This window comes from Hyaloscypha bicolor, assembly GCF_002865645.1.
Source record: "Hyaloscypha bicolor E unplaced genomic scaffold K444scaffold_58, whole genome shotgun sequence".
Lineage (NCBI taxonomy): Eukaryota > Fungi > Ascomycota > Leotiomycetes > Helotiales > Hyaloscyphaceae > Hyaloscypha > Hyaloscypha bicolor.
The window spans coordinates 1-23,650 of record NW_020194560.1 but is presented as its reverse complement, the minus strand read 5'-3'; the positions used below and the strand labels follow the sequence as shown (position 1 = coordinate 23,650).

General features: G+C 28.0%; 2 protein-coding genes across 2 annotated transcripts; both read left to right on the top strand.

Moving 5' to 3' along the window:
* Positions 1-2,651: 2,651 nt before the first annotated feature.
* K444DRAFT_629073 (Phosphoribosylaminoimidazole carboxylase) lies at positions 2,652-4,803 on the top strand (the record flags this gene model as incomplete). Its single annotated transcript, XM_024883002.1, has 5 exons — positions 2,652-3,489; positions 3,539-3,865; positions 3,983-4,395; positions 4,559-4,603; positions 4,657-4,803. The coding sequence occupies 5 exons, from the start codon at positions 2,652-2,654 to the stop codon at positions 4,801-4,803; spliced, it is 1,770 nt and encodes a 589-aa protein (XP_024737474.1).
* Positions 4,804-6,193: 1,390 nt separating this feature from the next.
* On the top strand, positions 6,194-7,388 carry K444DRAFT_662988 (uncharacterized protein). Its single transcript, XM_024886767.1, has 3 exons — positions 6,194-6,744; positions 6,805-7,006; positions 7,073-7,388. The coding sequence occupies exons 1-3, from the start codon at positions 6,509-6,511 to the stop codon at positions 7,328-7,330; spliced, it is 696 nt and encodes a 231-aa protein (XP_024737473.1). The 5' UTR covers positions 6,194-6,508; the 3' UTR covers positions 7,331-7,388.
* The last annotated feature ends 16,262 nt before the right edge of the window (positions 7,389-23,650 follow it).

Sequence of the window (23,650 nt, the reverse complement as noted above, 5' to 3'; positions counted from 1 at the left end):
ATAAGAATTAGCCTCTTTTTTAGAAGTTTAAGAAAAAGTATTCCTAAAGGGCCTAAAGATATAAGAGGTATTAGAAAAGAGGAAAAAGAGATATTAGAAAAAGAGAAAAAGGATCTAAAATTTAGCTTTCTAAAAAGCAAGTAGGTTAAAGACTTATAGTATAAGAGTTCTAAATAAAAGTAATCTGGAAGTAATAATTAGGTACTAGCTTTTAGTATTATTAGTAGAAGTATTAAAGAAAGAGGGATTTAAAGAAAAGATTTAGAGAAGAAATTTAGAAAGGTTTAGAGAAGAAAGAAAAGATTATAAAGCAGTTAGATACTAGTTATTAGTATTAATAGAAGAAGTATTAAAGAAAGAAGAGTTTAGAAAAGGAGTTTAGAGAAGAAATAAGGAGAAATAAGAAGAAGTAAGAAAGAGAAAAGGAAAGTTATAAGGTAATTAGATACTAGCTCTTAATATTAATAGAGGTATTAATAAAGGTATTAATAAAGGTATTAATAGAGAAGATATTAATAAAGAATAGAAGCTTTTAGTATTAATAGTAAAATTAAAAAAATATAGAAAAAGAATAGAGATTTTAAAATAAAAATAAAATAAAGTTATAATTTTATAAAAAATAAAGTTATTAATATAAGGTAATTATATTATTATATAATTCTATATTTATTTTTACTATTTATTATAAATATATATTTCTTAAAAAAAAGTATTATTTAGAATTCTTAAACTTTTCTAATTTAATAACTATATATTTAAAAAATAAGAAATAAATATAATTATATATACTAGAATAAGAGAATTTTTCTTATTTAAAAATTATAATTATAGTATTACTAAATATAGAAATATAGAAGTTTATATAATAAATTATATATAGAGATTTAAGGAAATTTAAATTACTTCGAATTATTTATAATTAGTAAAATAAATTAGCTAATTATATAAATCAAATATAGTTTAATTATTATTAATATATCTTAGCTTTTATAAGTTAGTAAAAGAAAAAATATTTATATCTTTATTTTTATAACTATAATACCTAAAATTATAATTTTTTTAATATTTAAATATATTTAATCTAGGGCTATTAAGTACTAATATTTCTATTTTTAGATATTATTTATTATGAATTTATTCGGGTTTAAATAATTATATTAAATATATATCTTTATATCCTAAAGATAAATAATAAAAATATAACTATATTAGCTTTAATCTTAGCCTTAATCTTAACTTTAACTTCTTTCTAAAAACAACTTTAATTCCGATATATAATACTATTATTAAAGCTTTTCTTTATTAAAAACATATTAAATATAGCTTTAAGTAATAGCTTTAGTAAAAATAAAAGTAATAGAAAAGATAATAAAGCTATAAATAAGTAAAAAGATAATATTTATAATATATTTTCTAATAATTCAGACTTAGTTTATAATATTTTCTTTTATTAATATATTTAATTAATAAACTTTTCTATTTCTTAATTTCCTTCTTATATATAACTTCCTTTTCCTTTTTTATAATAATACTTTAATCTTCTTATACTATCTAATAATACTATTAAAGTAGTAAAGCAAATTAATAATAAGGCTAAAGTTAGAGAAATAGAGCTATACTAGGGCAGGGAGCTAAAGGAATTAGAGAAAGGCAAGGCAAATCTAGAGGCAAGCTTAGTATATACTTATAGAACCGAATTCTCTTAAGCTTATATTACTTATAGTAATAAGAAGAGACTAAAGGGCTCTTTTAAATACTATATAGTTATAGAAGGCAAATTTAATAGTACTTATATAAATTACAGATATAATAATAATAGTAAAGTCTATACTTTCTATTAACTTAATACTAATCCTACCAAGTCTGGAAAGCCTTGCTCTATATCTATAAAACCCTTTATATTAAAGCCTCGACTGCCTATAAGATATAGAAAGCAAGTATAAAAACAGATATAAGGTCAGAAGATAATAGGGAAAAAGGTTATAGTAGAGGAGGGTAAGGATACTAGAGGAAAAGGGGATAAAGGAGATATAGATAATTCGAGTAATATAGGTAGTATAGAGGATATAGAGAGTAAGAGAGATGGAGATATGCCTTGTAATTCATAGGATTTGCCTTACGGACTACGTAAGCTAAGGGGGGATTAGGAGTAGTCGAGAATAAGGCGTGTATACTGTACTTTTTTTTTTTTTAGTGAGGTGTGGTGGGCGCGAAAATCAGAAAATCAGAAAATCACTTTTCGCTTCTCGGTTTTGTCCGCTAGCCCGCTAATGGCCTCAGTAGTTTTACGAAGATTCTACCACCTTTGTGTTGAGACCTATTGTTCCCAAAGTCAAAGGCTAGGAAGAGGAGAAGAGGAAGAGATGTAAGATCACCTGACATAGAAAGGCAGTGGTACTTTCAAAGCGGTGAGCTGAATTCTGCCGGCCAAACTATCCTCATCCGGCAAGGTCAAAATTCTTCATTTTGGAAGAAAAGGTCACGACATTCCGCGTTTTCCTACCATGATCAGGACCAATTCATGTAAGTAGTGCATTTCAAACTACCCGCGTCAGCCCCTCCTTGAATGGCGACATTCTACTAGTTTTCTAACCTCCCATCGGCCCAGAACATCCTCTCGTTTCACTCTAACAACGCGCAAGAACCCCTCCATGGACCGTACGATTGGACTCCTCGGCGGCGGCCAGCTTGGGCAAATGCTCTGCGAAGCCGCAAACCCCCTCGGAATCAAAGTCTTCATACTCGACGCCGAGAACTCTCCGGCGAAACAAGTCAATGCGAAGAACGCGCACATTGATGGGTCCTTCATCGACGAGGAGAAGATCCTCGAACTGGCGAGGAAAGTGGATATCCTGACCGTGGAAATTGAGCATGTGAATACATATGTGCTTGAAAATATTGCCACAGAGGGCGTCGAGGTTATTGGGGAAGATGGGAAGAGGACGATGAAGAAGGTGGAGGTCCAGCCGAGTTGGAAGACGATCCGGACGATCCAGGATAAATTCTTACAGAAGAAGCATTTTATTGCGAACGGGGTGTCGACTGTCCCATCAAAGGAAGTAGAGTCCAACCCAGGTGCATTGCACGCTATTGGACTTGAATATGGATATCCATTTATGCTGAAGGCGAAGAAGGATGCATATGATGGACGGGGTAACTTTACCGTCAAGTTCCCACACGATATACCGGAGGCACTAGATGCATTGAAGGGTAGAGGATTATACGCAGAGAAATGGGCGAATTTCATGATGGAGCTGGCTGTGATGGTTGTGAAAACTGAGGATGACGCTTCAACGGACGGGAAGGCAACAGTTGCATATCCAGCTGTGGAGACGATACATGAGGATAGCATCTGCAAGTTGGTCTACCTTCCTCCGCGACTTGTGTCCAAGAAGGTACAACGAGAAGCACAAGAGCTCGCGAGAAAGGCAGTTGGAGGTCTTTGGGGCAAAGGTGTTTTCGGAGTGGAGATGTTCCTTATGGACACTGGTAAAATTCACACTATTTTTTTATCACTTCTTACTCACTCGTTATATAGGAGCCCTTGTGGTCAACGAAATTGCTCCTCGTCCGCACAATTCGGGTCACTACACCATTGAAGCGTGCCCGACATTCTCACAATACAAGTCGCAACTTCTCTCGATCCTGGGAATCATGCCACCATTCCCGAATGCCACGATACCCGCTATGTTCCCGTCAGCTGTCATGTTGAACATCCTTGGCGGTGCCTCGAAGGATTCGCATAAAGAACTCATGAAGCGTGCTGTCGCGACTCCCAATGCTGCTTTACATATGTATGGAAAGGAGTCAAAGCCAGCAAGGAAAATTGGGCATATCACGGTGGTTGCGAATTCAATGTCTGAAGGTATGCTTCACTTCCCTGTTCTGAAACTGATGTGGAAGTCTTGTTCGCCAGGTTGGCGAACTTACTTCACCTCAATGTACCTCTCAATTTGGAAGATTAATGCTAACATCGTCTCAGGCGAACACCTGATCACACCCCTAATCCAACTCGCAGACAACATGCGAGCCTCGAGAAAGGACCTCCCCACATCAACAATCTCGCCCTCCCCATCACTACTCCCCCAACCCCTCGTCGCCGTAACAATGGGGTCCGACTCGGACCTTCCGGTCCTAAAACCTGGCCTCGAGCTCCTCACTACCCTCGGCATCCCGTTCCACGTGACCATCACCTCTGCGCACCGAACACCCCTCCGCATGACAGAGTTCGCCTCCTCGGCCGTCGTCAACGGCTTCAAAGTGATCATTGCAGCTGCTGGCGGAGCCGCGCATCTACCAGGCATGATCGCTGCTTCGACACCGCTGCCTGTTATTGGGGTTCCGGTGAAAGGGAGCACTTTGGATGGGATGGATAGTCTGCTGAGTATCGTTCAGGTAAGCTTATTTTCATACTAATTTACTACTGTTAGTTTGAGAGCTCGGAGCCCGGGAACTTCTCGGGCCCTTGCATGTTCGTTTGTCTCAAGAGCATTACTCCTCAGCTTCCAATGCCCCTTTCAAGTCCAAGAAAATTCCGGATTAATTAAATGATGGCTAGATGCCCAGGGGCGTGCCAGTTGCGACGGTGGCGATCAACAATAGTGTAAGTTCCAACTCTCGAGTTTGGTTTGGAGATGAGAAGATTAACTTGAGCAGATCAATGCTGCATTGTTAGCTGCGAGAATCCTGGGCGCAAGTGATGATGTGATTCGGGAAAAGCTGGAGAAATACGCCAGTGATATGGGTGAAGAGGTTGTCGGAAAAGCTAGACGATTAGAAGACGTAGGATTCAAGGCTTATTGAAGTGCTAATTAAATCAGATACCTTCAAGTCTTGATAATTCCATCGATTACAAACGTGAGGGTCGACTGCAGAGGTTGAAATTCGGTCAGGAGGGATTTGGGTAGTGGGGTTTGTCCGGCAAAAACCAGCAGAATATACAATGTAAATCCAATATAGAGTACAACTCAGGCTGCGCCAGGTTCTCCTTGGTCCCTGGATCAAGACCTTATTACGTACGCTGGTCGGAATTCCTCAAACGGCACTCCACACTAGCTGAAATACAGAACCACCTCCTGGCGACGGGTATAATTGGGGGTTATTTCCCGGGTGAAGGTTTCTGGCCGACCGATTTGCACGCCAAATCCAACCACGGATCCTCACACTAAATCGCCAAGGATAACGAACATGGAAATGTTGCGAACCAAGACGTATGGGCAAGCCTTCGAGGATCTCTCAGTCCGACGGGCTCGAACCATCTTCAGTTGATCTCGGAAGTCCGCAATCGCATCTTTGACCCGTCTGAAGTTACGGATTCGGAGATCTTGTACATCTTTATGCCACGAGCCCAAAAACTATGACGATCTCCCCCCAACTAAGTTCGCAACTTGCTGAGGCGGCGAAATAGAACACCTCAAGACCTCAACTACCTCGACTTCGGGCGACTTTTCAGTCCAAGAATCCAGAGCAGATGCGAATCTCAGCACACCATACACGCGTAAATACTGTGAGGGGGGGAAGATATACCATCAATTCCATTCTAGCAAGTCCCCCCAAACTCAGGCTTCTGGGCAAAATACTCTTCATAAGCACATAAAGGATCTCACTCTGATGTTATCGATCATCTACAGAGCTCGGTTGGCCGTGGTCAGGAACATTCCCTTGGATATGGTGTTCACTGGATGTAATAATAGGTTGAGACCATGTCACAGAGCAATGCTTTCAAGTTAATTTCCTTCGATGCTTCAACTCTGACTGCAGTCAACCAGTCCTCTTTCTTCCGTTACTTTCCAGTACGGTTTTGCTTCAGTGATGAGACGTAGTCGCAGATCCGTGTCACTCTCCCTCTTCCCTTATTGCCGCTTCCACTCTTCATTTGCCGTTATTGCCTCATCTCCTTACCCCTATTTCGTACGTTCGCTGTCACCATTTTCCTCGCTTTAAGCGTGTCTTTCTCTGAGATCTCGAGCTATCTATCGCCTTCCTCTCGGATCCTCAATATAATCTCGCCGTCCTCTTTAAGGCAGTCACGAAGTCGATTCTAACGAGAATTCTCTCCCGTCGGCATCCCCGACAATTAGAGCAAGGCTACAAACATGCGTCACACTGCATCTCCAAGTCGGCTTAACAGTTTCACGATCATGTGACCGGGCGGGTCAAAATCAGCCCGACCTGGTCTTTTGGATTGGCTGCTCTCGGTTGGAGGCTGAATGTCGACAGCGCAGCTTTCTCCCGCCGCCACACTTCGGCCGAAATCCTGGGTGCTTTCAGCCACATCGGATAAATCCCATCACTCCACGAATGGAACAACGATCATGAGAAGGGGGGTATCGTCATTTGAAGAGGCGAGAAACGGACTGATACGTACATGAGTGTCTATACCCTCGAATTATAAAGGCAAGTGGTGAATTTGCTTTCCCTTCTGTTTCAGAATCATCAACCTCATTCGATCCACAATTACAACTTCAAGACATTTGTCTCCAATCACAACTCACAAATTCGAGATCACATGACATCAAAAGCCATGAAGCTCATCCTCACTGGCACAACAGGTTTCGTAGGCCAAGAAGTGCTCACGCAAGCCCTCGCTCACCCTTCAATCACATCCGTCGTCGCACTCACCCGCCATCCAATCCCAGCAACCTTCGCCTCAAATCCAAAGGTGAAAAATGTCTTAGTGGAGGACTTCTCAACCTACACTCCATCTGTTCTGGAACAGTTATCAGGGGCCGATGCTTGTATTTGGTATGTCTACCTCCATTCTCATTGCTGGGATACTGGAATGGGATATTGATATATGAGCAGGTGCATAGGAGCCAAATCCACCAACCCAAACACCACCCGGAAAGTAACCCTCGACTACGCCCTCGCAGGAGTAAACGCCTTCTCGCAACTCCCCAAACCTGAGTCCCAGAATTTCCGCTTCGTATTTACGAGCGGCATCCTCGCTGTAAGGGAAGGGAAACCCATTTACCTTCCGTACGCGAAAGAATCGCGGCGTCTGGGTGTGAGTGCCTTCCCCCTTCCCTTTTCCATGTCACTTCTACGTTCGGGATTTTAACAGTAAATACAGGGTGAAGCAGAAACCAAACTTGAGGAGTTCGGGAAAGGTCACGAGGGATTGGATGTCTACATCATGCGCCCCTCGGGCGTGACGGCGAAAGACAGAAGCTTGCTCAATAGCCTCAGTGCGACCTTTGCACCGATGATTAGGGTTAATGAGCTTGCGGCTGCCATGATTGATGTTGCTGTTAACGGGGGAGGGAGTAAGACGTGGGATAATAGGGATTTGGTCTCCCGGGGCAGAGAGGTATTAGCGGGTATGAAATAACGTGTGTGTTTTGGGCTATGAGGACGAGGGTGGAATTGTGTTATAGAGGAAGAGACGGATTGTATATAACAAGTTCTTTTCTTTACTTGAATTTATTAAATAAACTATAACGGAGAATTTCAATTAAATAAATTAAAAATATTATATAAGATATTTTACTAAGATATGAAGGTAAAGAAATTATTAAGAGTTATAATATCTAGGTTAAGGAGTCTAAGTACTTTGCTGGTAAATGCTTTTAATTAAAGGTCACAAAATTTTAAATAAAACGCGGAGAAGAATTTGTTTGAGATAAGTACAAAATAATTCAATATCTCCCTTAGGTCTACTAAAACTATCTCGGTGTACATGGCCAACACCACGACAACCCACTCGTCTTGTCATTGAAGTTCAAGACACTGAAGTCCTCAAGTGATCCTTCAAATAATATGTTTGCACCCTTACAGCCATAATCCCTACTTTATGTTAAAAGATAATTCATTGTGAGCCATCCTCTAGCTCTGACTTACTCCCACATAACCCATTCGATACTGTCGCTCAGGGCATAGGCTGAGGAAATTTGATCGTTGTAAGGGGCCAAAAATGGATCCTGAAAGTCCCCTATACATCGTTAGTGAGTTGTTTTTTTTTCTTTTTCAAAGATTGAAATACCCGACTTACAGCAGTGACTTTGTTGGGTCCAAGTAATGCAAGTACCTCCGAAATTAATATCTGTACAGAGTACGATGGTTTCACTCCCACGTTCAACGAGAGTAGCATTTTGGGCCGGCGCAGCTAATGCTATCCAGATTATAGAAGAGAAAGCGATAATAGATCTCTTCATGCCTAAAGCTCCATGAAAGGCGGTGATATATATAAATGGGTAAGAAATGTGGTCTTGTCTTAAAATGCTGGGTTTAAGTGAAGCGATGAAGGTTTATATAGACTGGTCAAGCTTCCAAAGACAAATGTCTAATGAGTGTCGTGTCACATCAAGTACTTGATCAGGCCCGCATTCCGCGGTCAGGCCACTAAATGCGAAATTTCAAGTGTCTAGCTGATGTTGTACCTACCCTAGTACTTGCCTAGATTGGTTACTTCTCGGTCCCAAAACGAGAATCGTCAGCTTATCTCGAGTTTACCAATTGCTTACAAAGGTAATCTCATCGAATCTAAACCTCCCTTCCTTTCAACGTGGTTAGTCACCATCGCCGCTCTGCTCAGGCGCTACTCACCCTCGCCTCACCCTCTACTCAGGTTGCTCAGTCACGTTCCTGCTCTCCTTCTATTAACCAATTATAATTTACTTCCCATTCAGCTCCGCCGTGCGAAAGTTGTCAACTCTATACGATTATATTCAGGGGGACCAAGTCGGCTCCTAAGGAGCCGAAACAGGATCCCTCACCCGCCCGCCCCTCCTAAAAAATACCTCCTTTAACCTTTCAAGGCAGATTCGTGTCGCAAAACGCGTTGTCTCGCGTCACCTTCCTCCCAAATCTTTGGTCTTTCGTATACCTTCTTCCACCAGACTCTTCTCCAGTGTGAACAATGAATAGAGTAGAGTAGAGTAGTGGCCCCTACTTATATTCTATTCATTAAATATTTCCACTACTTATATTCTACTGATATTCTAATTAAGGTATTCATGAATACTTTAAGTAGTGTACACGTGACGCACACACGTCCCAAGCTAGCCTTATTTGGTAAAGCCCCCAGTAGTCTCGCTCTAGTACCACCTCGCCACCTAATTAGATAGGGTGGCGGCGCTTAGTAAGCGAACCGAACCCTTAATAATACTTCTAGGATTACCTCGACTTAAGAATTTAATAATAATAGTAAGGGGAGAAAGGAGAAAAAACAAAATTCTGAGGAGGATAATTAGTTTATTATTATAGAAGATTAGTATTTAAGTAGTCCTATATAAGTACTAGCTTAGCTTATATAAAGCTACTTAATAGGTACCTTAGTTCTTTTTTTAAAAATGAAATATATAGTAATTTATTGAGATCACGTGGCTATTCGTGAATATTCATGAATATATATTCTACTCTACTTAAATTTTTTGAGTTTCACACTACTTATATTCTATTTAAGACTACTTATGAATATTTATAAGTAGTATAAATACCTTAAGTATTTCTTATTTATACTTAGTATATTAAAGGATTAATTACGTTAATTAAATTAATTAATATAATTAGATTATAATTAATATAATTCAGATTTTTTTTGATTAGATTAGAATAATTAATTAGATTAATTATAATTAATCTAATTAATCTATTACGTGACTATAGTAAATGACTATTTACTTAATAAGTATTAAATAACTAAGGCACCTATTAGGTAGCCCTAATTAAACTAAGCCAGGGCTTATATAATAGTAGCTATATGCTAGCTTTTAATAATAATAAACTAGTTATTCTCCTATATTCCCCCTTTTTTAATTTAGCTTCGGGTCGCTTACTAAGTATTGCCGCCCCTGATTAGTATAGCACTAGAGCTAGAGCGGGCAGGAGCGTTACCAGATTAGGCTAGCACGGTCACGTGTAGGATCACGTGTGTATTAATCAGATTAATTAGATTAATTATAATTAATCTAATTAATACGTGAATAGAATATAATTAATGAGTATATTTCGTGATTAGATTAGATTAATAGCCATTAATCTAATCTAATCTAATCATTTGATACACTGTTCATACTACTCTTCTCTATCCGCCCCTCCGAATTTATGTATAACGGGCAGACATTATATGCAGACGTGGACCACTAGACTCAGAATTAATTTTCTTTCCTTTCGCTAGTTCTATTTTGGTCCCCGGACGTGGGTAGCTGCTACTTTAACCTAAGGGCAGGGTAAGCAGAGCCTAAGCATGTCTAAAGAGAGCCCCAGCATACCTGAGGAGAGCCTGTCGAACCCATTTTGCCCTCCTGTGAACACAATCGGAGGTCCCAGAGATCTGGTCCAGATTCGCGTTTCCCAAGTCGCTGCAAATTTGGCGAGCGAGTCTAGCCTAATAATAAGCTGGGCAAATCCAACTCTAAAGGGCAAAGATGGGTCCACAAATGGAACCCGTACCGGCCACCTATCCATACCGGCCCCTAACTACGAAAGTTATCTCGTTAGAGCCCCTGCTCCTTATAACTATAAATATATCTGGCGTGGAGCTCTTGTTGAAACCATAATTTAATTCCGAGTAATTTTATCCTGATTTTCTTACTATTGGTATGGTTTCCCGGAGGTCATGTAATTTATATCACATGACCGGGTTTCCTATATGTAGGCAACGGGACATGTAGGCAGCGGGGCATACCGGATACTAGCACTAATTAGGCTTAGTATATTTAGGGATCGCATATTAATACCTCGATATTACAATTCCTATTTATAGAATATAATCATTTTTTACTAACTAATATAACTAGTATTCCACGATATCTATATAATAGTACTATATATTACTAGTAAACCAATACTTACCTATTACTACTTACTAGAGTTTTAAACTAGCTAATATTAAAGCTATCTATTATACTTATAATAACTAATATAAGGGTATAATCTATTAAGAACAGGATATTAGAAACAGGTATAAAACGAAGCTAAGCCGGAATTACTTGAGCGAAATAATACTAAAGATTAAGGCATTCTCCTTACTTTATTCTATAGCTTAGTATTTTCTAATATATAAGATTCTTTAAACTTTATATCTTTAATTATTATATTAATCCCGCTATTATATAATACTAAGTTCGCTTGATTTGGCCTATAGAGGTAATATAATACTACTAATAAAGAACCCGTATTTATTCTTAGAAAGCGAAAATAGAATACTACTTTTAATATTTAATAACTTCCTTGAATTATAAAAAACTAGAAAGCTTAGCTAGAAATATAATATTTTCTATAATCTAATTAATTTTGAAATCTGGCTCTTAACTAGAATAAATAATACTTCTCTTTTAATAGTCAGTTCTCTACTAATATAAAAGAAGAAAAATATTATTTTTTGTAACTTAATTAATCTCGGAATTTGGCTCTTAACTAAAATAGATAATATTTCCTTAATACTAATAAAAATAAAAGAACCGGTTCTTTTTTCTAATATAGGAAGAATTAATTATAGTTTACTAATTTAAAATTAAATTAAATAATAACTAGTTATAATTTACTAATATTAAATAAAAAGAACTTACTTAATATTTATTTCTATAACTAATACTTCTTCTAAAACTATTATAAATAGCCCGGAACCAAATATTACTATTATAGATATATTAAATAAAAGACTCTAATATAATAAAATAAAGGAACCGGATTTCGATATTATAAATTTATATTACTAGAAAAGCTATTATAATATTATTTCGGAAGAAAATATTAAGAAATAGCTAGCTAATTTAGAATTCGAAATTAATATAAATGCCCCGAAAATAGATAAGGCCTAGTAGAAATTACTAATATAGGATAATTTTATTAATAAATACTGCTTTATAGCTAATAAATAAATAGAATATTATTAGAAATTTCATTTATATATTAATTAACTTATTAAAAAAGTTAATAAGCTAAAGGCAATTACTAGTTAACTTTATATAAGGAAAAGACTAATATAAAAAGAAATTATAAAATAGAGATTTAAATGAGTAAATATCTGGAAATATTATAAATTCCTATTAGAAAAACTATATAGGAACTAATATTAAAGCTCTCTTTTACTTTTAGTCTATAGTAATTAATTATAGCTTATTAAAATCAAGAATTCTATTCTATTTATAAGTAAAGATAATTATTAGATTAATAACTAGATATTTAATATAAAAAATAAACTAATATAGAACTTCTTTAAATTCGATAGCAAATTACTAAAAATTACTTATATAATATAATTAGTTACTAGAAATACCTGTAACTTTATTTATAATTAACTAAAACCTGAATTAGTTAAATAGATTTCGATTATTAAATAGATTTTTAAGATTCTTTAATAAGCTTATAATAAAAATAAAGAAATAAAATACTAGAAAATAAAATAAATATATTAGTATCTAAAATAAAGAAATAAGCTATTTCCGGTATTCTAGGTAAAATTTATTTATTTAATAACAAAACTAGAAAAGTTACTAGATAATTAATATAATAATTTAATAAATAAGATAAATCTCGAACTATTTAAAAGCTTAAATAATAAAAAGTTTAACTTACTCAGAAATCTTATTAAATAATATATAAAATAAAAGAATAAGCTTCTTTTAATTAAGAACTAATAGTTTTAGAAGAAATAATTAACGGAAACTATTTGTTATTAAATACTACTCTAAACTAGAAAGCCTATTAGAAATTAAGAAATTATTATAACTTTATATCTAGTAAATTAATTATAATAGCTAGTATTTTTATAATTAAAAGAAGCTATTTATCGAGAATTTAAAAAGAGATTAAACTAGTTCAAAAATCTCTATTATTATATTTATAAAAAACCCTAAATATATAAATAGAGTCTATTCTAATACTAATAAAATTATATTTATTAAAGAGAATTATTTAGAAAAAACTAATTATTTAGAAAAAACTAATTATTTAGAAAAAACTAATTATTTAGAAAAAACTAATAATTTAGAAATAAATAATAAAGATACTAACTTCTATCTATTATTTAATAAGAAATATAATATTAGTAAATCGGGAAAAGCCTAGTTCTAGATATAGAAATAGCTTTTCTAAAATAAGAGCTCTATTAAAAACTTATAAATCTTATTTAATTAATTAATAAAAACTAGTTTCTTATTAAATATAGAATATATTAAAAAAAATAAAACTATAATTTTCTAATATTTAATAAATATTAGAATAAATATATATATTCTAATTAACTAAAAGTATATTTATTCTCTAATAAAAGTATTATAAATGCCTTTATATAAATTTAAATTTCTTATTTTTTTATAAGATTTTAATAAATAATTTAATAAAGCTATTTAATATATAGCTATAATAAATCTAGATATTAATTAATATTTCCAAGCTTAATAATATTTATTTATTACTAATTTTTAGCTCTTATAATATAATCTTAGAAAAAAAATAGCTTATAAAATATAATATTTTACTAGACTATTAATAGAACTAATTCTATTAGCCAGAAAATCATAAGATAAATTAATTAGACCTTATTTAGAAAATCTAATATTTTAATATAAAATATTAAAAAGATAAATATCTAAAAGATATTCTAACTAGAATCCTAAAAGAAACTAGTAAAACTAGACTAAAGAAATAAAAAGATATATTTCTTATTTCTTTATAAAACCTTTTTATTAGAAAAGCCAAATATTAGGTAAAAAAGAAAAAGCTAGATCTTAATATTCTTAAAATAAATAAGTTACCGGGCTATTTTCTCTGTTTTATTAGAATAATTATTTTCTAATTAAATACTAGAAATTCTAATAATTTAATCGAATTAGTTATTATTAATAAAATCGATTATATATTTGAGAAATAAGGTTATAAATTAAAGAAATATCTATTATTACCTATAGTAATTAAATAACTAATATTATAATCTTTTAAATATTATATTTAAACTAGTAATCTTATATACTTTCTAAATATAAATAAATTAAATACTTTTAGTAATATTTTATTTTTTAATTCTAAAGAATTTTAAGAACTCCGGATATTCTTTTTTATATAGCTATATAATATAGCTAGAGTATTTTCTAAAAAAGTAATAAATATATTTCTATAATCTTAATTTTTTAATTATAAGCTCTGTTTTAATAGACTAGATCCCTTAATAAAAATAGCCTATTTCTATAAAATAAGCTTTTATAAACTCGAAAAAATAAGAGAATATCTTATTAAGAACCTAAAAAATGGCTTTATTAAATTATCTAATTTCTTTTTTTTTATTACCTGTTTTATTTATTAAAAAGAAAAATAATAACTTATAATTTTATATTAATTATTAATAGCTAAATACTATAATAAAAAAGAATTATTATTTCTTATTATTTATTATTAAAATACTCGACTAATTAGCTAAATTATTAGTATTTACTAAGTTAGATATTTAATATACTTTTAATTAAATCTATATAGAACTAGTTTCTATAATATAAATGGCTTTAAAACGAGATATAAATCTTTTAAATTAATAATTCTATTATTTAAATTCTATAATAGTTCTATAACTTTTTAATAATATATTAATATTATTCTAATAAATTATTTAAATAACTTTTATTTGGCCTATATTAATAATACATTTATTTTTACTAAAAATAAAAAGAAATATTAATAATATATTAGAATAATTTTATAGAAATTTTAAAATACTAGATTATAAATTAATATCTATAAATATAAATTTGAAATTTCTAAAATAATATTTTTGGGATTTATTATCTCAAATTAAAATATATAAATAGATTTTATTAAAATCTCTATTATTTGAAACTAATATTAATTTATAATAAAAAGAGAAATATAATTGTTTTTGGGCTTTTATAACTTCTATTATAGGTTTATCTAAGCCTATAAATATATCTCTTATTTCCTAAATTATCTAACTAAAAAGAATATTATATTAAAGTTTATATTTAATAAAACCCAGCTAAATATCTTTAATTAATTTAAAAAATTATTTCTTTTTACTCTAATATTTTTCTATTTTAAATATAATTAGGAAACCTGCCTAAAAACTAATTATTTGAATCTAGCTATTATAAATATATTTTCTTAAAAAAGGTTTAAAGAATAAATAATAATATCCGGTTATATTCTATTTTAAAGCTTTTTAAAGAACCAAAAGCTATTACGAAATCTATAATAAAAAACTCTTTATAATTATTACTAATTATAAAGCTTTCAAATATTTCAATACTAAAAGACTTTTAAATAAATAATAAATCCAATAAAAATTTTTTTATTATAGTTCTATTATTAAATTATTTATTAGCCAAATAAAAATAATACTATTATTAATATCTTATCTCGAAAAAATAAGCTTATACTAACCCAGAAATAGGCTAAAGAAACTAAAAGAACTAGACTAGTTATTTTACTAGATCTAATTCTTACTTTTACTAAATTAAAAGATATTATTTCTATTTTTATTAAAATAGAAAAAATAAATAAGCTATTAATTATAATTAAAATTCTATAAACTAATTAAATAGGCCCGGTTCTTAAGAATAAATAAAAGAAAGCCCAGAAAAATACAGATTTATAAGAAATATTAAATAGCTATTCATTTTATAATAAAAGACTTATTATACTAGATAAATATAATAATTTATAAATTAGATTCCTATAATAAATCTATAATATAATAACTATTATTTATTTTAATTAAAATAAAACAAAAATCCAAGTTTAGAAACTTTATTAATAGCTTATTTTTTCTATAGATATTAACTACTTTATAATAAATTATTATAAATATTAAAGGTCTTATAAGCTAAGAAATAAAATACTAGGCCTATTATATTTCTTACTAGTTCTCTCAAAAATATAGGATAATTTATTTATAGATTTCTATATTTCTAATTCTATAAATAAGAAATATAATAATATATTTATTATAATTAATTATTTATTTAAATAATATATTAGTCTACTAATAACCAAAAATATTATAGCCAGAATTACTATTAGCTTGTTTTATTATTATATCTAGTAATTCCGAAGCTTTTTCTTTACTATTACTAATAACTAAAAACCCTAGTTTATTTCGGACTTTATAAATAAATTATTAAAATTAATTAGAACTAAACTAAAACTCTCGATTATAGAATATATTTAAATTAATAAATAAACGGAAATTATTAATTAAATTATTAATATTCGATTTTACTTCTTTATTAATTACTTTTAGAATAATTAAATGAATTTATTTCCGGTATTTAATATTATAAATACTACTTACCTATATAAATTAATTAGCTTATTTTCTTTAATAATTAATTATAGATATAAATTCAGGCTGAATTTTAATTAAATATTACTAATAATAGAGTTTAAAATATTAAAGAAAAAACTCAATCGGGAAAAAATATAATAATAGGCTAAAAGAATTAATACTACTATTAATTATACCCGAAAATATATAGTAGTAGCCTAGAAATATTAAGCTAAATAAATTAATAAAAAGCAGTAAGAATCAAATTTCGGTTTAGAGAATATAATTTATATAATTAAAAAAATATAGAAAATAGATTATTTATTTAATAAATTAAATTATTTCTTTATTAGATCTTCTAAAATTAATAAAATAATAGGCTATTTATACTAATTAAATCTTTTCCTATTTTATAGAATTTAGCTAATTTTTTATATAAATAGACTTTTTAAGAACTTTATTAATCTATTACCTAGCCAAACTAATAAAGAGTCTAATTTTATTAAAATTAATAGTAAACTCGAATAAGAAATCGAGAAGATTCTTTCTTTTAAAATATTTTATAATAAGCTTTATTATAAGGTTAAATAAAAGAAATAAAATATAAATAATAAATAGTATTCTATATTAAATTTTAAAAACTTAATACTTGAATTCTATAAATTCTATAAATAGAATTTTAGTAAAATAGAACCTTTTATTTAGCTAAACGAGTAAATTTAATATATTAAAAAAAAATTTAATAAAAACTATTTAGATAATAATAAACTTTAATAATAAAGCTTTTATAACTAGAGAAAAAGAAGAAAAATCTAGATATTTCCCGGGTTTTATTTAAATTCTAATATATTTCCTTTATTCTATTATATTAATATTTTTTTAATTTTTTTTAGAAATCTAGATAAAATATTTTCTTTTATTATATTATATTATATTTTATTATTTAGGCAAATTGCCTAAAAAAATAAATTCTTAAAGCTAAACCAAAAATAAATATTCGTTTATATTAGTTTAAAATATTATTAAAAATCAAAGAAAACTTTTCTAGTTATTTTAATTTTTATAATCTTAACTATTTATACTATTATTATTCCCTTAATAGAACTATTAATAAAAATAGAATAAATAAGAATTCGAGTAATATATTATTTATAGCCGGATTAAATAAAACTATTTACCAGATCCTAAATAATTTAAATAATAATAGTAGTATCTCAAATTTAGTAATTATAATTATTTATAATATAATTACTAGCTAAATTATCTTTATAAATAAAAATAGTAATTCCCTTATTTAAAAATAAATTAATATATAAAATATAGCCCGTATTATTCTCGAGAATATATCTGAAATTACTATAAAAGCTATTTTAATAAAGTATTTTAAGAATAATAAAATAGAGGATTTAATTACTAGTAATAATAAATCTAATAGTCTAATAAATAGAATAAATAATATTAATAAGAAATACTAATAAATTAATTTTATTAAGCCAGGTACTAAAAATATTAATAAGAATAAAAGTAATATATTTAGGAAATATAAGGTATTAGATAGTAATAAGGAATTTAATAAAGAAAAGTCTAATAATAGAAAGAATTCTAATAAGAAAAAGAACTTTAATAGTAATAAAAATAGCTAAACTAATATTAAAATACCTATTATAATTAAGAAATATATAATACTAAATAGCAGTTATTATATAAAGTATTAGTCTAAAACCAAAAGCTAATAAATAATTCTAAAGGCCAAAATAAAGAACTAATATCCTATAAATATTAATAAATTAATATATAATATTATTAAGTAAGTCAAAAAGCTCTTTAAAAGCTTTTATAAAACAAAAATCATAAAGTTTAAAGCCCGGGAATTTAATAATAAAATAGCTGAAATATCTGGCCTTAATATATAAATTATTAAAATAAATAAATAATTCGAAAATATATATATTAAGCTTAAAAAGGCCTAAAAGTTAATTAAATAGTTTAGAAGTAGCTTAGTTAAGCCAGATATTTCTATTTTAAATAAGAAAAAAAATAAACTATTATATTAAAGCCTGCTTTAATAAATAAATTTAATTTACTATTTCTATTCGAAAACTATTTAATAATAATAGTTCTAGTATTAGCTATAATTTATATAATATTTCTAGACTATATTATTAATATAAATATAGATATAATATAAGTAATAAATAAAAAAAACTAGCCAGAATATATTAGAAACTAAATTATTTTAGTAAAATTAAAACTATATTTTAATTATAAATAAATTATTAGAATTAAATAAAATTAAATAAATAATAATTATTTCTTTTTTCTTTTCTTTATTATAACTAAATAATTCCCTAAATAAAGGTATTTAAACTTTTTTTTAAAGAAAAATAATATAATAGCTAGTATAAAGATATAATTTATTAAGAATAAAATATTAGAAATAAATATAAAATAAAGCTAAACCGGAATTACTTAAGTAAAATAATACTAAAAATTAAGGTATTCTTTTTATTTTATTTTATAATTTAGTATTTTCTAATATATAAGATTCTTTAAACTTTATATCTTTAATTATTATATTAATTCTATTATTATAATACTACTAAAATATTTTAAAATATAAAATTATATTTATAAAATTAAAGAAATCTTAATATAAACTAAAAATAAAGGAGCCTATTAATATTAGTATAATATTTTAGTAGCCGGAATTTATAGCTTATAAAAAAATATTAAATATAATATCTAATAGTTATTTTTCTTTTAGTAAGCTCTTTCTAAGCTATATTAATACTTTTTAAAAAAATAGATTCTATAAAATCCTCGAAATTCTCGTATTATTTAGCTTATATAAATATAATTCTAATAAATTTCTTAAATAATTCTATATTAAAAGAACCTATAATAGATTATATTAAAAATAATTTAGTATTTTATTAATAGAATTTATAGAATTTATAATTAAAGAAAAGTTTTATAAGAAAACTATAAATATAAAATAAAAGTAATTAACTCGAGAGAAATAGTTTTCTATTAAATAATACTAGTTATATAATACGAATATTATAATATAAAGTTATATAACTTTAGTATATGTGTCCTATAGTAGCTATAGCTATAGTATTATACTATTAGCCTAGTAACTATAGTATTTAAATACTAGAACTTAGAAGTTTTATAGGGCCTTTTAGTAATTAAGCCCTTATACTTATAGGGGCATATCCTAGAATTGTCTTTTAATTCCTGAAACTCCTTATATAGCTTAAGCCTATAGCCTTAGTAAACCTTATTTTATAAGAATAGGTAGCCTATAATTTAGGTATAGACTTACTAAGCTATAGGTACTTCTAGGGCACTTTAGTAATAGTGGCTTTATAGGCTAGTTTCACTAATTATAGTATATAATTAGTAGTTGAAATATGTAATATATATAGGGTCATACGTAACTTAAGGGCATATAACAAACCTCGGATATTACGGGTATTAATTAGGGAGATCGGAGGCCCTCTGACTTTATAACTAACTACTATTTATATTATAAGTATTAGGCTTATAAATTACTAATTATATATATATTATTAGGGCCTCCTATTTAGAGGAAACTTCCCTGGATCTTATAAGAGAGATAAAGATTAGTTCTATACTAAATTTAATATTATGGTTTCATAACTTACTAATTTATTCTATTATCTTATTACCTACTAATAAATACCTTATAAGCTAATCTCTCTATTCTTAAAGAAAATAGTTTAATAAGTAATTATATCTCGAAATCTGCGAAATATATAACCTCTTATTAAAGCTATTCTTATAAAGGAAGTTGACTAGATTAACCCTAATACGGGTAATAGTAAAGGCTTATCTAATACTTTTAATAGAGCCTTTTAGAAGTCTTTAAGAGCTAGTAATAATAACGGAAATAATCCCGGTAATAATTAAGATATCGAGATTAATACCCGAATTACTATTACCTAAGCTATAGAATAGGGCTTATATACTAAAGTTAAAGCGCTCTAATAAAAGCAAGAATTAGTAAATATAATTAACTAATATATTCTATAGTTAGAATAATATAAGAATACCTTTAGGAATACCTTATAGTTTACTATATCTCATAAAAACTCTATTTATAAGTTTATCTTATTTTCCTTAGTAATTCCTACTAGGGAACTTCTTAAAATGAAATTAGAACTTATTTTCTTTCCTAATATAATAAGCTTTGAGAATAATCTCAATACTATTTATTAGGAACTATTATATAATATTCTAAAGATATATTTAAACTAAGAAAAACTTTTTAAGGTCCGGATACCTGACTTATATTATAGAAAGTTCCTTAAGAAATAGAGAATATTTATATTCTCCTAAGAAATAGTTTTTAGGACCTAATCTTGAACTTATAATAAATACTTTTCTAGAGTTAACTTTACTATAAGTATTCTTAGAAATAAACCTTATAATACCTGAGAAACTATAATAAAGTAAAGCCTACTATTATATAAGGTTTATTAGAAGTAATTTAAGGCCTATTTAGCTAATATACTTTAAGTATCTTAAACCTATTAATAAGATATCTTTAAGGAACTCCGAGATCTTTATTAGAAGAATAGTAAGATAATTACCGAGTTATATACTCGAATAATTAGTTTTAAAGTTAACTAGGACCTATACCCTAAAAAAGACCGGATTCGGACTCTTAATATTACTTTATCTAACTATAAGACTTATTAGATACTTATATCTATTTTCTTAGGAAATAAGGTAATATCTATTTCCGAATAGTTTAAGAAAGCTCAGAAAGCAAAATATATTACTTATTCTAAATTAAGAAAAATAAAGATAAAGAAGTCTAATAAGGGTAACTCTGCCTCTAAAGACCCTAACTTAATAAATTCTAATTTGTAAGACTATTAAAAAAGAAAGAATAAGTTCCGAAGATTATATAAAAAACTCTTAGGTAATACTTTAGCTTCTTTAAGGCCTTAATAAAGTACTAGTTTTACTTTAGGTATAGTTTATTAGACTTATAAATAGAAAGAATATTTCTTAGGAAATATAAAGTATTTTAAATATACTAAATAGGTTTAGTAGAACCCTAATAAGGCCAAAACTATAAAAGAATTAAGGCATTTATAGAAGTAGGTTAATACTATAGCTATAGAGAAGTATTCTAGAGGAAACTTTCCTAAGAAATAGAGAAAAAAGAAGGCCAAATCTTAAATATTAATAATTTTGGTTATAATAAAAAAGGTATATTACTTTATATAATTATTTAAGTAAAATTAATATAGCCAGAAATAGATATTTTAGAAATATATAATAGACTTAGTAATACCGGATCAGATTATAACTTCCTTAATAATAATTAGGCTTAAAGCTAGGGCTTTATTATCTTAGCTAAATATAACTAAGAATTTATAATCTTTTATAGGAACTAATTCAAGGTTTATTAAGCCTATAATTTTAAGATATTTATTATAGATAATTATAGTAAGATATATTCTTTTAAGCTCTAGTTCTATAAGTATAAGAATATTAGCTCTTATAGCCTTATTTTTAGTATAGAATTTTATAAAGTAATCCTTATATAATATATAGACTATATTAAGAAATAATAGATATATATACCTATATAGCCTAATAATATTAAGATCCTAATACTAAAAGAATTTAGTAAGAAGCTTAACTAGTACCCTAAGCTAGTACCTTAAGTCTTATTCTTAACTAAAGGCAAATATAACTATTCTAGATAATAGGCTTTATATATTTATAATAATTACTAGGTCTTTACTTTATTATATAATTCTAGTAATACTAAATAGGAGTTTTTAATATAGTAAATTAATATTTTTTAAAAAGAAGCCTTAGAAATACTTATTTATTTCCGGAATAATAAATATAAAGATTTCTTAGAGGTTTTTAATTCTAATAAAGCTTCGGAACTTCCTAATCTTAGTAATATTAAATACTTTATTAATATAGATAATATAGTCCCGTATAGGCCTTTATATAATTTATTAGAAACCTAACTAGAAGTATTATATCTATATTTATAGGATATACTTTATAAATATTAGATAAGGCCTAATAAAAGCCTAATAGGGGCACTTATTCTTTTTATTTCTAAGAAAAATAAAGAACTATATCTTTATATTAATTATTATAGACTTAACTAAGTTATAATTAAGAATTAGTATCTGTTTTCTCTTATTAATAAGACTCTTAACCGGTTCCGAGAAGCTAAGATCTTTATAAAGCTAGATCTCAAGAATATATATTATTAGATAAGAATTCATAAAAAATATAAGTAAAAGACGGCTTTTAGAATCTGCTATAGCTATTTTAAATATTTTATAATACCTTTTAGGCTAGCTAATATACTAGTTATATTTCAAGTATATATTAATACTATACTTATAGAGCTTCTAGATTATTTTATAATTATTTATTTAGATAATATTCTTATTTATTCCCGAAATAAGAATAAATACTATAATTATATTTACTAGATACTTACTAAGCTATATAAAAATAACCTGTTTTATAAACTTAGTAAATATAAGTTTAATATTAAGGAAGTTAAATTTTTGGGCTTCCTTATTAGAATAGAAAATATTTATATAAATCCTAAATAGGTCTATAATATTATTAAATAGCCAGAACTAGAATTATTTTATAATATCTAAGTATTTCTTAGATTTACTAATTTCTATTATAGATTTATTTACTATTACTTTCAGGTAATTATAGGCTTAATAGATCTTTTAAAAGAAATAAAAAAGGGCCGGAAATCCGGTTTCTTTATATAAATAAATAAAGTAGCTAAAAGCTTTAAGATTTTAAAAAAAGCTTTTATTATAATACTTATTCTAGTCTATTTTGACTTTTCTAAAAAGATTTATATTAAAACTAATATATTAAAATTCGTAATTACTAATACTATTTTATAATAAGTTAATTCTAATAATAGCCCGAAAAAATACTAGTATCTAGTAATATTCTAGTCCCGGAAATTCTCCGGAGCCAAATATAACTATAGTACTTATAATAAGAAGCTATTTATAATTATTAAAGCCTTTAAGTATTAGTATTATTATCTTAAAAAGTCTAGATTTATAATTAAGGTTATTATAGACTATAATAACCTCTAATACTTTATAAAAATAAAGTATTTAGAAAGCTATTAAGTATATTAGGTAATATATCTTATAATATATAATTTTAATATTATTTATTATAAAGGCGCCTTAAATCTAATAAATAAACCTAATAGAAGACCTAATTATAAAAAAGGTCCTATTAATATAACTTGGCTTCTAACTTTTTAGAATAAGCTAAAGAAAGCTTTTATAGTTATAATTTAGAGATTTTTATAAATATCTAAAAAGTTCTTTTTTTAAAATAAGTATTATTTAATACTTACTATATTTATAATAA

What these genes read in the sequence shown, in the direction of transcription:
- K444DRAFT_662988 (XM_024886767.1), top strand. Translation starts at nt 6,509, where the DNA reads ATGACATCAAAAGCCATGAAGCTCATCCTCACTGGCACAACAGGTTTC. An exon ending in GGGGCCGATGCTTGTATTTG is followed by an intron (nt 6,745 to 6,804) that starts GTATGTCTACCT and finishes ATATATGAGCAG; the next exon opens with GTGCATAGGAGCCAAATCCA. An exon ending in AAGAATCGCGGCGTCTGGGT is followed by an intron (nt 7,007 to 7,072) that starts GTGAGTGCCTTC and finishes CAGTAAATACAG; the next exon opens with GGTGAAGCAGAAACCAAACT.